Consider the following 16,832-nt stretch of genomic DNA (forward strand, 5'->3'; position numbering starts at 1 on the left):
GTATATGACCTTGGCCATCATAGTGCCACCCTGCACCATTATAGCAACCTTGCACAGCCATGGGCCGCCTATGTTTCAGATGACCTCGGCCCCTGTAGTGCCATTATGCACTGCCATGCACCATTATAGTAGCCGTGCCATTGATTGGCACCGTTGTATGTAGGCTTAGATTGTGAGAGCCATTGTCCATGTGGCCATCCAGTCACATAGATCTCTTTGACCACATCAACACTAAGCACTATGCTGCGATTGCTGTCCCCTGCTACTGCGGTAGTCCACTACATTACTGTGACCTACGGTAGTATGGAATGGATCGCCAAATTTAATGGCAGCACGTCACTGCATAAGAAGTACTTGATAGAAGTAAGGTGCATATGTCACTTACCTTATCACCTGCATGCCTCCACAAACTTCATTCGACGCCAATCATGTGGACACGCTTTTTTTGATTGTACACTCTTGAACTACAAGTGGTATTTATAGAAGTGTGTCCCTCATAAAATGAAGGGTCACTTTAGTCTTTTCATTCCCCTTTTACAATCAAAGGGACATATGTTAATCTTATGACCAAAAATTTTAAGGGTTCTTAGCCTATTTTCTTACCCCCCAAACCACGTAAGCATTGATAAAGAAAAATTCATTTTTTCCTTCTTGAAGCTAGGGTATTATGCATTTACCCCATTTTTCTCAATTTATAATATGGGTCCACAGCTATTTGATTCATTAGTGCCATGTAAAGAATCACTTAATTGGAACTGGGTAAAGAGTGTATCCAATCTTGACCTTAATTGTCATGATGGTGTGTGTGGGGGGGGGGCGGGGGTGTGTGTGTGTGTGTGTGTGTGTGTGTGTGTGTGAGAGAGAGAGAGAGAGAGAGAGAGAGAGAGACACAGAGAGACACAGAGAGAGAGAGAAAGAGAGAGAGAGAGAGACAGAGAGAGAGAGAGAGACACACACACACACAGAGACATGTGAGTACCTGGAGAGTTTGGTGGTGACGATTGAACCTTCTTTTGAAGCTTTGGCAACCATGAGCAGTGACACATTTGAAGAAAATTTGCATTGTGAGCACTGTCACGAACAGGATGGAAAGCATGGAGAAATCCAAACGTCAGATATAGATTTGAAATGCCATCTGGATTCTAGCCATGCCTTTACATGATTACATGACACATGGTTATTTACCTCTCCTCCAAGCAACCCACGAGTCATTCTTTTGCTCATCGTTTTATATATATATATATATATATATATATATATACAGAGAGAGAGAGAGAGAGGTGAGTACTTGGAGAGTTTGGTGGTGATGATTGAACCTTCTTTTGAACCTTTGGCAACCATGAGCAAATGACACATTTGGAGACAATTTTGTTCATTGTGAGCCGTGTCACAAAGAGGACGGAAAGCATGTAGAAATCCAAACATCAAATATAGATTTGATATGCCATCTTGATTCTAGCCAAGCCATTACATGATTACATGACATGTGGTTATTTACCTCTCCTCCAAGCTACAATGAGTCATCTTTTGCTCATCGTTAATAGATAGTAGGTATATATATATATATATACATACTTACTTACTTACTTACATACACACACACACACACACACACACACATAGAGATTAATGGATTTTATCAGTTTGGATAAGAGGAATGTAATGATTCAAAAGATTTATGTAGATAACTGTGCATGGAGAATTATTTTTCACATCTTATCACCGCCCAATATGGAGAAAAAGAAAGCAGCATAATATAAAAGGAAGGAACTTAAGAAGGCCACTAGCACAATCGAGAGGTGAGAACATAATTTCTCATATGTATGTAAGTAAGTAAGTAAGTAAGTAAGTAAGTAAGTATGTATGTATGTATGTATGTATATGTATTTATGTTCCATGGACACTAATCACGTCTTTCAAAAATTTTGTATAATAGAGTTTGTTGAGGCAAGATAAGACAGATCAATCTATGCTACCAATACTCACTCCAAAAAGGCTTGCTAAGAATGACTTTAAGCACCTCAAAAAATAATTCTTAACACGATGATTTCATTTTGATCAAAATTCAATTTGGTCTTATATCTACCATATTTTTTGAGTTCAATTGTTTCTTTGGATTTAGTAGATATCTGTCCCATAACTTTTCTTAAAATCTTTCAAACTTTGTTTTTAATGTTATAAAGCCTTTTACTGAAAATTACTCTTCTTTATTTTATATGCATTGTGATAGTGTTGTTGATTCTATCTATTTCTTGGGACACAAATTACTCAATCTACAAATCCACAACCATTTAGAAATAGAGAAATAAGATGCCCATGCCCTCAATATGTGCTACCAAATGCTCCCTCTATATAAAAATATTGCTAAAATGGACTTCAACCACCTCAAACAATAATAAGGTTTTTACAATGATATAGTTATTAAACTTGCAGATTCTAACAATTTCTTTGAACTTTTTTAAAATAATAAATTATAGGCTTTAATAATAAATTCATGTCTTTTACACACAAATGTTATTTAAATCCTGTAGCAAAACATGCAGGTTAAGTACTAGTCACCACTTAAGTCTATCTGAAATCACCTATGCCAATTTCAAAAAATGAACCTATTCGGTTTGGGTATCTCTACAATCTCGATAATGACACAATGATCTCGCCTTGGCATTTGCTAATGTCCCATGCCTGTAGCCATCTACAATCTCTCACAATTCGGAATGAACAAGTAGCCTTTCTATTTTGATGGATCATTGGCAGGTATTAGGGAGTTTGTAGACTATCCCGCCTGTGGGCATGCCAAAGGCTCATGGACGGGCAAGATTGCATTTAATACATGTTGGGCGACGATAGTGTTTAAACACCCTTAGCAATTTAAAAACTTTTGTAGATGCACTTTATCAGCTTGGTTGACGAGGCCCTTGCAAGAGAAGTAGAGAGTGGATGGGAAATGAATGAAATTCAAGCCCTATGATGACCTATGGGAGAATTTGATACCATGTGAGAACTAAGAGAGAGCAGTGCTGAGTGAACGAAAAGGAACACTTCACAATGAAGATGAAGAGATTGAATCAACCTTCATATAGAAGGGACTTAGGTTGGGTTCAAACCATCCACCTCCCAACGATGACGAAATAGAATTGGAGGATGGCCATTGCGTGTGGTGGTTCACACCACCCAACTACCAGCACGCGGCTAATTTATGTCACCAATGTGTGATTGGTGTAGCAGTTGGAGGAGATGGAATGGGTCAATCATGTAGTAGTTGGAAGAGTTGGCCATGGAGTGGACAACCTTTATGGGCCAGACACAAGTCTTTTGTATCAATGTCCAGGCCCATCCCTGGGTGGTGTGAATCCAGCCTTGTTCAATTACAGTGACGTATTGTGAGCATATAGGACACATCCAATTGTATCTGCCCATTATGAACTCCTTGTAGGCCTTTCCTGCGGCATGCTACATTGGCAAATATACCCAAGCATGCAGGCGTTTCTCCTTGCCCATTTTATAGAGCTAGGCAGTGCTCTTGTCACAAAAACATTTGCTCAACAACTTTGAGCCTCAAAATAGTAGGGTGGAGAGTGTAGATTTTCATCTCCACGAGGCATTTTTATGTTGCATCTTGGTACCGATAATTATGGGGGTTTTAGGAGGAATAAGTTCACTACATGCAGATCATAGCTTTCTTGCATATGTAGCATATCGTGGGAATGATTCGTAAGTACATCTTAACATGATAGTGCACAGTGCACGCAGCTTTGGATGTGTTGTAGCATGGATTATTGTTGACACTCTACACAGGGTCCTTGGCATTAAATTCTGGGTGTTTAAATTCAGGACGAGTGATACATTCTCTAACATTGATAGATTCGTGTTCACGCCTAATTATTGGTATGTATCATCACATCTAACCACCATCATGTCTAATTATTGGGATGTATCATCACGTCTGACCACCATTGACCCTTTGATCTTCATTCCTTCAACCAATCTCTTTGAACTTCCTTTTGATCTTGTTTGATTTTGCATGTGATGTTATACTTTCACTTTTTACTGAGTAGGTTTCTAAAATGCTTGTCCTTTTGATCTTGTTTGATTTTGCATGTGATGTTATACTTTCACTTTTTACATAGTAGATTTCTGAAATGCTTGTCCTTTGGTGTCTCTTTGTGCCCTCACAACAAATTATCTATCGCTACTCATTGTTTCTTCTTTAAGAAACACTAGGAGCTTTTGATTAAACTCTGAAACAGCAAATTTAAGTAAACTAGACCTTGCATGTTTGGAAGCCCCTCAAAATCTCTGTCTCTTGACCAAAAGATTGTGGTTGGCAAAGAAGGGGTCAACCTCCTCTTTGTATTATTGGCCAGCTTGAGAGAAACTTAAGCATAGGCATCATTGCATTCTCATCAAACTCTCAATCAAGTGTAAACCTTGGCTTTAGGGGGACTGAGCCCCCCCCGCCCCCCCCCCCCTCTCTCTTTTTATGCCCTACATCACACTGTATTTAAGGCAACCATGCTATAACAATTGCTTCCAGGCACCTATGCCTAGGGTCAAACCCCAAACAATAAGCTTTGCCTAATAAGCACTTTTTCTTGCATCTTTGGGGCAATGACCCCAATCCCTCTTCAACCTAGGGGAGGATCTTTGTTTGCCAAGATGCTCTAGCTCTGATATTTCTATTGTAGGTGCATAAGCTTGTAATAATTGATCATATTAGGATATCTTGCTGCTATACTAAATTTTTTATGTTGACCGTACTAACCAATGGATTATGCCATCTGGCCTCTCAATATCGCATCTATTCATTTTCCATGATTATGATCTTCTTCACAAATGATATGCCCTTATGTGTGGAGGGTACCACTCCATGTTTTAAAGCATGTGTCCATGTTCATTAGCTTCGTCCATGTCAAGTGGCATAATGAATCTGACTTCTTTTCAATCTTAATGGACCCTTGACATTGGAAGAGGTTGAGGATGAGTCATGCTCTCATGTCTCAAAATGAGCATTTCCTTGGGCTTCTTGCATAAAGCATAAAGATCCCATCTAACCATTTCCTTGAAGAATCCCCCATTCATTTGATCGTACGCCTTCTCAAAGTCCAACAAAATGACCAAAAGAGATTACTCCTAAAAGAATGCTCAATTAGTGGCTCTTCCCAAAAGGTGAATATTTCCTAATACTCAACACATTGCTAAGACCTTGCACGTTTTGCTCTGATGAGGATGATGGGCACCACTGCTTTCTCTCCTTAGGCAAATCCAACCACAACAAGGGGAGGAGCGCATGCTGCCATCAAATGTCCCCCAAAAGGCCAATCTAAGGGGGAACAAGATGGTGAATAAAATTGGTAGAAAAGATCTAGAGTGGGCCCGTTTTCACTCTAGAGGAGCCCCACAAAGCATCAAGAATCTCCTTGTTTGTAAATTGGGCTTCCAATCTTCCCATCATTGTATTCATGATTATGTGAGGCACTTGAGTCCAAAACCCCATCTAGGTGCTCGCTCACCTGCAAGCCTAGTCCCTGCCCAAGAATGAACATAATGCATAGAGTAGAGGTATAGTTTGCATGATCCCACAAAAAGGCAATTTATTATCTCCATAAAGGTGGCCTTGAAGAGGCATCATGGCCATTTCAAGGCTTGCTAGTCATGCAAATTAAGTCACAATTAGGGTTCAATTCCTTCTAAATTGCTTGCTTCACATCAATGCTCTATTCTTATCAAGAACTTAATGGTGACACTAGAGGGATTGTTATATCACTTCTTAGGTTGACCGACCAACGATGACCTCAAATAAAATATCCCAATAGAAGAACATCTTCTAAATGCCAACATTCTTAAAATCATGATATTTTGGCAAGGAGGCCTAAAGTGCAATTGAACCAGTTCCATACTAGAGTCATATCACTTGGGTTCACCAAATATGGCCTCCAATGATGAGAGGACCGATGGGTCAAGGATCCTTCCTATTGATAAACTCAGCTTGCGAGACAATGATGACAATCTAATGACTCATCAACATTGCCTTGTGAATTGTCCGTTTATAGTCTTCCAAGTTTGCGATCATGAAAACATATGACAAGCGAAGGACAGCGTGTGTCCCTAGAATCTCTCCTTACGCTAACTTCAATCTTCCAAGTTTGCGATCATGAAAACATGATAAGCAAAAGACATAGTGTGTCCCTAGGATCTCTCCTTTTGCCTAACTTGCCTTGTACAAACTCACATGGCACAAACGTAACTTTAAATGCCATACATGACGTTAGTAACCAGAGGAGGTCGCAAGTGCAAACAGCAAGTGAATGGCACAATTAAGAATAGAAACTTTCCAGAATGATTCATTAGCTTCATCAAATTCCATAGAACACTGTGCATTCCCACATTAAACAACCAACCCACTACATTCGGGCTTTCATTATTTGAACTTTATATTCTAAGTATCAGGCTAATATCCATCAGACGGAACAAGTGCTATGTATGAAATTAGTAAAACATGGACTGCACAGGTGCAACCAGAATTCCTGCAATAAATCAGCTTCATAAACCACTCCATAACTCCTCCCTGTAGCAAATCACCAACATCTAGGATTGGTACTCCCCACAATATTCAAACCACCTTTTTTATACTTTATTGAAGATCAACTGTATACAAAAGTATGCATATTTGGAATAAGACTTGACCCACATAAGTGCAAATGTCAAGTTGATGATGGTTGTTTAGATGAGCATCGTGAATACTACAGAATGGAAAGTGACTGCAACTACCAAAAGTATGCATAAGATTCTAATTTAAATTTCCCACGATTGTTGAGATATACATGCAATTGGGTGGATGTATTAATTGTAGATATAACCTGAGTCTGTTAAGAGAAAACCCACAGCTGTCAAGATTGTGTCCGAAAGGACCAACTCAAAGAACCCTAGATTCCAGTACATGAACATTAACACAAAGACCATTACTTAAAATTACAGACTATCAGCGACTGTAAATCCGGTCACCCCAATGCTTTCAACCTTCAATCACAATACAAGTGCTTTAGATCTGCAGGCAGGCTGTAAAAAACGTTCTATGCACTTCTCATGTTCTCTCTTTATTTTGACAGACGCAAGGAGCGGCACACAGGTTGTAACAGAACCCTCAAACTACGTGGATTGAGGCCGCCTACTGTGACTCAGGGGCATATGATGCTCAACGGTAAAGGCTCTCAGCACGTAGGTTTTCGGCAATTTCTGTCTCCCATCTATCTCCATTCTCAAGAAGCTTTTCCTTGTCATACAAAAGTTCCTGAAAAGCAATGGAGTAAGTTGCTCTGAATCAGAAGGGCTGCAAAGAAGACTCCTCAAAGAATAGCAGCTCAATCAGTCAGAGCTTCATGTTTTTAAATTGGTCATACCTCATGCGTTTCTGTGGCAAACTCAAAGTTTGGCCCTTCAACTATAGCATCCACTGGGCATGCTTCTTGACAAAAGCCACAATAGATGCACTTGGTCATATCAATGTCATACCTGCGACCAGACAGTAGAAGCTTTACAAAATTCAGCCACATAGCAAATAAAGAAAAACCCTCTTTGAACCTTATGTGTGTGCATACATACACACCAACACAGGCGGTCTTTCACAATTGTAATAGTCATCCAGATGGGGACTGTACTCCCTGGAGCTGACAGTTTGTAGAAACAGTAAAACATGCAAGTGCTTGGCTCAAATCTGATCATGGCAGCTCACAGAATTGTGGCACAGCGCACTATATTTGACCATTCCAAAGCTCTTCTTATGTTTTATGAAAGGTTACCTTGTGGTCCGACGGCTACCATCCTCTCGTTCTTCTGCTTCAATAGTTATGGCTTGAGCAGGACATACCTGTGAAGATGAGAACACGTTCTCCATTACTAGAATTCCAACACCAAAATGATAAATACACATAAAATAAAGAGACTTCCAGACAACACATGCACTATTCTGATGTTCAGAAAACACGGAATGACATGTTTTAGGGAAATGAGGGCTCCAGCTGTAGCAGGAGATAGACTACCCTCACTCTCTCTCCTGCTCAATACTAACTGCAACTGCAAAATGATGCACTCAATACACAAAGTGATGCTGTGGATGTGAGTAAGAGAATCAGAAGAGAATCAGAGGGAGAGATTGTGGTGGACCTCCGAAGAAGAAAATAGATACAACTGAATAATAAATGCCTAAAGGGCTGAACACAACTGTATGAAGGGGTTGAAACCCTCACTGCAAAACTGGAAGACTAGACTACCTAGAGGAGGTGAATCCTCACTAGATCCCTGAAGAGGCTGAGGCTATTCTGCCGTTCTGCTGCAAGGGGGCCTGACTCTGCTACTCTGAAGGCTTGAAGACTTGGGGAATGGATGAAGAATGAGGGCCAAAGGCTGCCCTTTTACAGGCTGATAGGTCAACCAGGCCGACTTGTCAACGCCGACCGTTGACCTTGGTCGGCTGGTCAACACCGACCGTTGACCAGGTTGGCCAAACAAGTAACGTTGTCCAAAAAGTCAACACGGTGACTTTTGACCAAAAAGTCAACTCTACATTTTTTTGACCTGCGATGACATGGCGTTGACTGTCCGTTAACTGTGTGCTGATTGCTGATTGTGCAGGGCTGCTTGAATGGCTGTACAGATGCCTACGTGGCCATTGACCTGGCTGCCTATGTTGGCACTAGCTAGCATGGCCATGGGCGTGTGGATGCCCGTGACATCCCCTTCTATTGAAATTCGAACTAGGGTATAAAAGGGGCTTCCCATTGTGCTGACGGAGATGACTGTCTGTGGTATACCTGGATGAATAATCCTGATCTGAATGCCTGGTTCACGAATCCGAAAATGGTTGCTTAACTCATGAATCCTGATCTGCAGCTACTACTGAATGCCTGGATTTGGTGCTAGCTTCTGGTATGGATATTTGCTGTGGGTTAATATTCCAGGATGAGGCTCCCTGTGGTTTTCCTCGGTGCATATAGGTGATAGGGACAGAGGAAGACTGTGTTTGAGAGAGGCATCCCGGTCTTGTGTAACCCTGTTGCCTGCTGTAATACTATATCCTGCTGTAACAATGTATCCTGCTGTAAGACTGTGTCTTGTTGGCGCCAACCTCGAACCCCTTGTAGAACTGACTCTGGAGCCTGTACTGCGGTGGCAAGAACCGTGATCGAAGATCTTTCACAAATACCGTCCAGCTGTAGAAAGGTGTCTCCTCATCTGCATCATAGTGGTCCTTCTGCCACTTGAGCCACCAGGTGACCGCCTCGCCTCTGAGGTGCATCGATACTAGGGATGCACCGCTCGTTGTCCTTCATAGGCATCACTGAAAAATAACTTTCAAATTGATTGAGCCACAAAGTCAACACTAAGGGTTCTTGCTTACCATCGTACCGTGTGAAGTTGACCTTCCCCGGAAAGGAAGGCTTAGCTGGAGATGGAAGTCTCTCCTTTTCTCCCCCCGTTGGTTGGAGTAGAGAAATGAGAAGCTGCAGGTCCTGTTCTTCCTTCTCTTCTCGATTAGTACGTTCTCGGAGCTCCTTGGCCTCTTGGGCCTCGCGGTCCCAGACTTCCTTGGCTTGCCGAGCCTCTCGATCACGTTCGTCTTTTACTTCCCAAGCTACCCTTTCGGCTTCTCGAGCTTCCCGATTGTGTTCTTCTTTTGCTTCCCGAGCCTCATCGCGTTCTTCTTTTGCTTCCCAAGCTAGCCTTTCACGCTCTCTGGCGGCCTGCTCACGATCTTCCCGCATCTTCTGAAGCAAGGTCATGCAGATGAAGAGAGCCTCGGACTGTTGTTGCTGCATCTGCATCATGGCCTGCAAAATGGTTGTCATGGCAGACATGGAAGTGTCTGCAGGATTATGTGGTGGGGGTGGGAGTGGGGGTGGGGGTGGTGGTGGTGGTATCCTCCTCGGTATTGGACTGCTCACTAGTGCTCATGGTGTCCTTGCCGGATATTATCTGTGTTAGAATTACTATTATATTCTAGGCATTGGCCAATGTAATGTAATAAGTGGGTTAGGGGCAATTTTTCCCTCTTAGAGGTTTTTCCCCCCCCTAACCACGGTCTAATCTCTTACTACGGTTAGTGATTAGATAGGGTTTTGTCACTTAGACAAAACCCTCATCTCTTTCTTTGTACTTCAGTTCAGTACACTTTGGGGAGTGAACTTCGTTCAGATGACTCTCTCTTTGCACACTCTTGCTTCCATTCTGTTTTCTCACATAAGTCACCTTCTTTTTGGTAAGTGGTGGGTACAGAGATGCAAAAAGACTCTTCTTGGAAGTGATGTGCTTTGAAGCACTGCTATCAAAATACCAAGTATTCACTGTCTCATTGACACTGAGAGAGCATGCATCCTTTGAAGGATCATAGCTGCAAGTCAAAAAAGCGTAAGGGTCATCATCATTAGTGGCTGTAGCATCTAAACTACCCACTGAAAATTTTGAAGTGCAAGACAGAAAGGCATAGTGCTCTTCCACAAACTTGGCTGCAACATCTCCCCCATCATGAGAATGTGGAGCTGATGCATCTAACACAGCCATACCTGAATCCCTTTTCTTCTCTTTGGCTATGCGCTTCTTGCATTCTCCAATATAATGACCTGGCTTCTTGCAATAATGACAAATGCCCTTCTTTTTCTGCTTACCCTTTGCCTTATAAGAGGGCTGTCCTGAATCAGCTTTATACTGATGTGCGGGTTGATTGGCATGTGGCTTTTGCTGCCCTTTACCCTTGGGCTTGAACTTGGAAAGCATGGCATGCTCACCAGCCCGGGTTGCCATAAATCTGCGAGTCTGCTCCTCTTGCAACATAAGTCCTACCAACTCGTGAAAAGAGAGAGGATTGCTGCCCCCCCTCAATGACAAATTCAACGAGGTGTGGAAACCGAGATAGGACTCAGGAACACCGAACACCTTATTGGGGTTGTTCTAAGCCATTTATGCCATATAAACTCAAAAAACACAGCAAACTGACCAAGTAAAATCCCTTTTTGGGATGTCAAATGCACAAGTAAAATCTACAAAGAAAATCTGCCCACAGTGACAAATACTGTCACAGCCTATCAAAGGCTCAAAATGCACGACAATGCTCTGCTTAATGCCCAAAAATCTGCAAATAGAATCTGCAAAAAGTGGCAAAAGTCTGCAAATTGATTCGTACTAAGTCCAAAACTGCTTGCAAACTTCCAAAATCCTCTTTAACCTGCAAAATTGCAACCCAAATGCAAAAGCCCTAATTTCTTGCGGGAAATTGCATACAGAAGAGGGCAAATGCTTTGAAAGCCCCAAATGTTGCACAAATTGCACTCTGCCTGAAAAAGCCCCAAATTTCACTGCCAAACTGCAGTGTAATTCCAAAAGCCCCAAAATTCCCCAAAACTTGCAGATCAAGTGTAATGTCTGTTAAAGCTTCAAATGTGCTCCCAAAAGCTAAGCCAAACAATGGCTGAATGCACAGCTGAACCTGCAAATGAACCCCACCAAAAATGACGGACACCAGACACATTCAACCTGCAAAAATCTGCTAGTACGAAACTGTACAGAATCCGTACAATGTACGGAATCCATACATCATACGAAAACCTGTACGGACACTGATGGTGCAGCTATACGGGATGCAAGCCGTACGGACGTGCGGAATTGACACGCAAGTACGAAAATCCGTACAGTCGTACGGACTGTGCGGACGGAATTCTGTGTAGGTGTACGGATGGGAGCATGCAGCTGGTACGGAATCCGTACAGTTGTACGAGGGGCTGTACGGAATGCAGGTCGCGATGAAGCTGTATGGACGTGAGGCAGGAAGATTGGCGATGGAGCTGAGATGCATGAGCTGAAAGAGGGAAGCAAGAAGCAGGGAGCAAGGAGCAAGTCCGGGAAGGAAGTGCTCTGATACCATTGTGCAAATAATTCTTCTTATTTAATGTGTGGAGTGGGAGACATTATTCTCACATCCACTGATGGCACACATTTCAGAATTTCAGATGTTGTCTATGTGCCAGGCATAAAGAAGAATTTGCTTTCAGTGTCCTCACTCAATAGAGAAGGATTTTAGGTTGTTTTTTATGATGATGAGTGCGCAGTCAGAGACAAAGAGAATGACTATGCTTTGATGTTGTTGTTGGAATCGGAGTCCTAGTGTGTATGGTCCTAGTGTGTGTGGTCCTAGAGTCCTAGGAGTGTCCTACAGTTGTGTGAGTGTGAAGAGTCTTGAGGCCACTTGTGCCACCTCATGTGGTAGGTGTGATTCCTCCCCTACATTATAGGATCTAGATTCTCTTGTGTGTGACCTCATCTATGAGGTGTCTGTGTGGGAAGATAAGGCTTGCCCAGCCTATAAAAGAGGCTATGTACTTGCTGTGATTAATCAATCAATCAACATCAGTTTGTGCCTCAGATCTTGTCTCCAATCATGTGTCTCTCATTTTCAACAGTTGGTATCAAAGCAGGTCTTCCCTGACTGAGCCTTGCCTCACCAACGGCCAATCCTTTGGTCAGCTCCGAAGCCTCTTCATCGACCTACAAGAAGATCGTACAGCCGTATAGCCTATACGGCTTGACTGCCGTACGTTTTGTCCTGCTTGCCTGCCGTTCGTACTGATGGGCCATACTGTCACAACTGCTGCATGAAGGAGCTGATCTACATCGACATGTGCTACTGATACTCACGCTGGATGTGCTGCCCATTATCTTCCTGAAGATGTTGCGCACCATTATCTCTAGTTACTGCTCGACATATCCTTTGAAGTTGCATCGCTTGTCTACAGCTGTTCATCGCGTATCTCTTGGGCTGATCTCCTGAGTACAGGTAGCGAGATAGGCAAAGGTTTTCTACGTGGCTGCTCTACGTTTGCATTCTTCCCACGCTTTCCTCTGCAAACTACCCAGTTCGTGATTACCTAATTTGCAAGCTGAAGTCTAGATTCTGATCTAATGACGTTCCTCTTTCTCTATTTGGAGCTACGCTGTTGATTTTCTTCAAACGACTCCCTCGCAATATGCTCACGCATCCCTCGTAATCCTACCCGCTACCTCTCTCCTCCGCTGGGCCACTCTAGTTCTCCTCTCCTTCCTCGAAGCACTCCCTCTTCTTCGTTTGCCTCTCCACATGAGCTCCTACCCAAGCCTCATCATCGACTGCTCTTTAGCCTCAGCATCAATGTACAAGAGCCCGTATCAGCCCGGACCTATGCCTCTCCATTGACCAGCAAACAGGCCGTACAACCGTACTGACTGTTGCGCCGTACAAACAGGCCTGCTGTCCATACGCTTTTGCAATATTGTCCATACAGCCGGCCTTGAAATGTGCGCTATCTTCTGCAAACCGTCCGTCTGAGATATTCTGCCTACTCTCATGCTCACACTTTTCCTGCTGCATATCTGAGCCCAAAACCCTAAATTGCGCTTTTCAAGAATTTTGCCTCATTTTGGGTGAATTTGTTGGGGCTTTTATGGTCTGAAGCTTCCCTAGTATTGCTAGAACACTATGGTCTAGGAAATTTTGAAAAGCCCCAATTTTCTGCAAACCCTAATTTTGCAGCAACCCTAACCCAAAAATTTAGGGCTTTTCTGTCCTCTGTCTTCCTTTGGCATAATTGAAGCTTCTACCATGTAAAATTTGGGCCTTTTTTTAAATTTGAGTAAACATTGTAAGGGATTTAGACACTGGCTATAATAACAGCTAAGACCTTCCCACCAATGGATAGCATAAAAAACTCCTCGTTCATCGAGAAATTCTCAAGGAGCAATTTCCCAACTTGGCAGATGAAACTCCGGCTTCTTCTTATGCGAGAAGGGATATGGAATATCACAAATGGCAAGGAGCCAAAACCCCAAAGTGATGATGCTAGAATCAGTTGGTGGGAGAACCAAAATGATAAAGCAATGGCTATCATTGACCTAGCTTTAGCTGACAACCTTATCCACCCTGTGGATTTTGATAAGACTGCAAATGACGTTTGGGAAAAATTACAGAATTTGTTTGGAAATAAGATCAATAATTCCAAAGTATTTCTCAAACAAAAACTCTTCAAGCTCAAGATGAAGGAAACTGAAACCCTCAATGAACACTTGAGCAATCTTGGGTCAATTCTCCAACAATTATCTGCCATCCGAGCCATTATTGAAGATGATGATCAAGTTGCTGTACTTCTCTCAAGTATTGAAGACATTTCCAAGTACAATGAGATCCTTGTTGTCCTAAGAGTTAGCCACAATATGAGCTTTAAGGATATAGTAGCTCATCTCATTGATGAGGACCGTAGGCTTACAAAGAAAGCAGAATCTTCCTTCGAATCTGGCAAAGCATTCTTTCTCAAGAATAAGCCCAAGAAGAAAGGCAAACCTCTTAAATGTAATTACTGTCAGAAACTTGGCGCTTCAAGAAGATGGCAAAGGTACAAGCCAAAGAACATGCCAATCTGGTTGCGGAGCAGGAGCGAGGACGAAGACGATGAAGCTACACCTTTTGGACCTGAGGAACAAGCCTGCACTGCTGCTGTTTCTGGTCTATCCCTCCATGAGGTGATAGATGAAGAGTGGGCTTTCTAGAGTCATGTGTGTTAGGTACTCTGCCTTGGGTAGTCCCCCTAAAATGATGTAATAATTTGTCATTTTGTGTGCCTTGTCCTATAAAAGACTCCACTTATTTCCATGTACCCAGTTAGGAGACAGGGGGGTTGTTATGTCTTTCCTTTATCAGGCCTGGCCGAGTTCCAGGATGTTGGTGTACTCCCTAGACCTATGAGTTGGTCATGCATCCATGCTCAGATTTGAGTCTCTGATCACGTTGACACCTAAGCCATGAGAGTGCTTGGTTCAACCTCTGAATTATGCTCAGCTGTTAGCCTCTGAAATTGCCTGGGATGCACAGTCTGGAAGATGTCATAGTTTCTCACCCTAGCTCCGAAGGGGGGTTAGGTGTTGTTGGAATCGGAGTCCTAGTGTGTGTGGTCCTAGTGTGTGTGGTCCTAGAGTCCTAGGAGTGTCCTACAGTTGTGTGTGTGTGAAGAGTCTTGAGGCCACTTGTGGCACCTCATGTGGTAGGTGTGATTCCCCCCCTAGATTATAGGATCTAGATGCTCTTGTGTGTGACCTCATCTATGAGGTGTCTGTGTGGGAAGATAAGGCTTGCCCAGCCTATAAAAGAGGCTATGTACTTGCTGTGATTAATCAATCAATCAACATCAATTCGTGCCTCAGCTCTTGTATCCAATCATGTGTCTCTCACCCTCTCCCCATTTTCAACAGTTGTTTGGCACTTTGTATCGAGGTCTTTTTCAGCTTGATTTATATGAAAAAAGATCCGATCTTGCATTATCAGTAAGCACTCCCACTGCTGCGATGTAGAATGCAGAGTTATGGCATGCCAGATATGGGCACATGAGCTATGGCAGCTTAATGACACTTCAGAGGCATGATATGGTTGATGCATTGCCTCCTTTAGAGTCGCCTCCTCCTCATGCATGTGAAGGTTGCATCCTTGGCAAGATGCATAGACTTCCTTTCAAGAAGGATGGTGCAGTAAAAGCTACATGAAAATTACAGCTTATTCACAATGATGTCTGCGGTCCCATGAGGACACCTACTTTTGGGGGTTATCTTTATTTTGTTACATTCATAGATGACTTCACCAACTACACTTGGGTATACGGTCTCAAGGCAAAATCAGAAGTGTTTATGCATTTCAAACACTTTGTGGCTATGGTTGAGAATGAGACAAGACTCAAGGTGCAGACACTTCGCACAAATCGAGAGGGAGAGTATATGTCTCATGAATTTGAGGCATTTTTGAAGGAGAAAGGTATCACGCATCAGCTTACAGTGAGGCTTACACCTCAATAGAATGGCAAAGCTGAGCGGAAGAATCGCATTGCCATGGAGATGGATAGATGCATGCTTACAAGTAAGAAGTTGCCTCACAGATTTTGGCTTGAAAGCCTCATGTGTGCCAACTATATTTTGAATTGGGCTCCTACAAAGGCTTTGAAGACAATCACTCTCTATGAGGCATGGCATTGGAGAAAGCCTTCAGTGGACCATTTCAAAGGTTTTGGTTGTGTTGCATATACCCACGTGCCTGTGGAATTTCGACACAAGTTGTCAGATAAGGCACTTAAATGAATTTTTTTGGGATATAGTTCACAAAGCATTCATTTTTGGGATATAGTTCACAAAGCAAAGGCTATCGTCTCTACAATCCTGCTATACGCAAGATTTTTGTTAGTAGAGATGTTATATTCTCTAAAAATTCAGCAAATACACATGCTGAATTTCAGATTCCAGCTTCTTCAGATGATGTGTTTAAGGGGATGCTTCCTATAGCATTTGGTTCCCCCGCTGAAAATCAGAACTTACAGCAACCTCCTCCCGATCCACATTCCCGATTCAGCCACCGGCTGATTTTGTACCTACACAGGGTGTGGATGAAGTTATCAAGCAAGAGATTCAAGAGATACACGCAGCCAAAACAGTCCCGAATTGGTTGCTACAGACTCTCAAGGAGAGTAGGCTTGAGGCTCCATTGCCTGGCAGAACTCAGTGTGCAGTAAGGCACATAGGGGGGACTCTTTCAGTTGAGACAGTTTATGCAGGGACTCTTCTTGATGAAAAGGAGCCTGACTCTTTTGAAGAAGCAAAGGATAATGTGCATTGGATACATGCCATGCACAATGAGTTGCAGTCCATAGAGAAAAATCAGACTTGGGATGTTGTGGATTTGCCACCATGTAAGCATGCCATTGGTACCAAGTGGGTTTTCAAGGTAAAAAGGAAGCCAAATGGGTCTATTGACAGGTACAAGGCAAGGCTGGATGCCAAAG

The 16,832-nt window shown here is 42.7% G+C and overlaps 1 protein-coding gene across 1 annotated transcript in view; it reads right to left on the reverse strand.

Annotated features, from left to right (window-relative positions):
- Window positions 1–6,918: 6,918 nt before the first annotated feature.
- The window catches only part of LOC147893711 (uncharacterized), a 33,543-nt gene continuing 23,629 nt past the window's right edge, over window positions 6,919–16,832 (reverse strand). Inside the window, exons 5-7 of the mRNA XM_087385801.1 lie at window positions 7,797–7,864; window positions 7,398–7,509; window positions 6,919–7,288 (exon numbers count right to left, since the gene is read on the reverse strand). Coding sequence (XP_087241927.1) covers window positions 7,193–7,288; window positions 7,398–7,509; window positions 7,797–7,864 — 276 coding nt within the window. The 3' untranslated portion in view covers window positions 6,919–7,192. The remainder of the gene's footprint in view (window positions 7,289–7,397; window positions 7,510–7,796; window positions 7,865–16,832) is intronic.

Source organism: Dipteris shenzhenensis, chromosome 15 (assembly GCF_047967505.1).
Source record: "Dipteris shenzhenensis isolate YYH24624 ecotype China chromosome 15, Dip_SZ_1.0, whole genome shotgun sequence".
NCBI lineage: Eukaryota > Viridiplantae > Streptophyta > Polypodiopsida > Gleicheniales > Dipteridaceae > Dipteris > Dipteris shenzhenensis.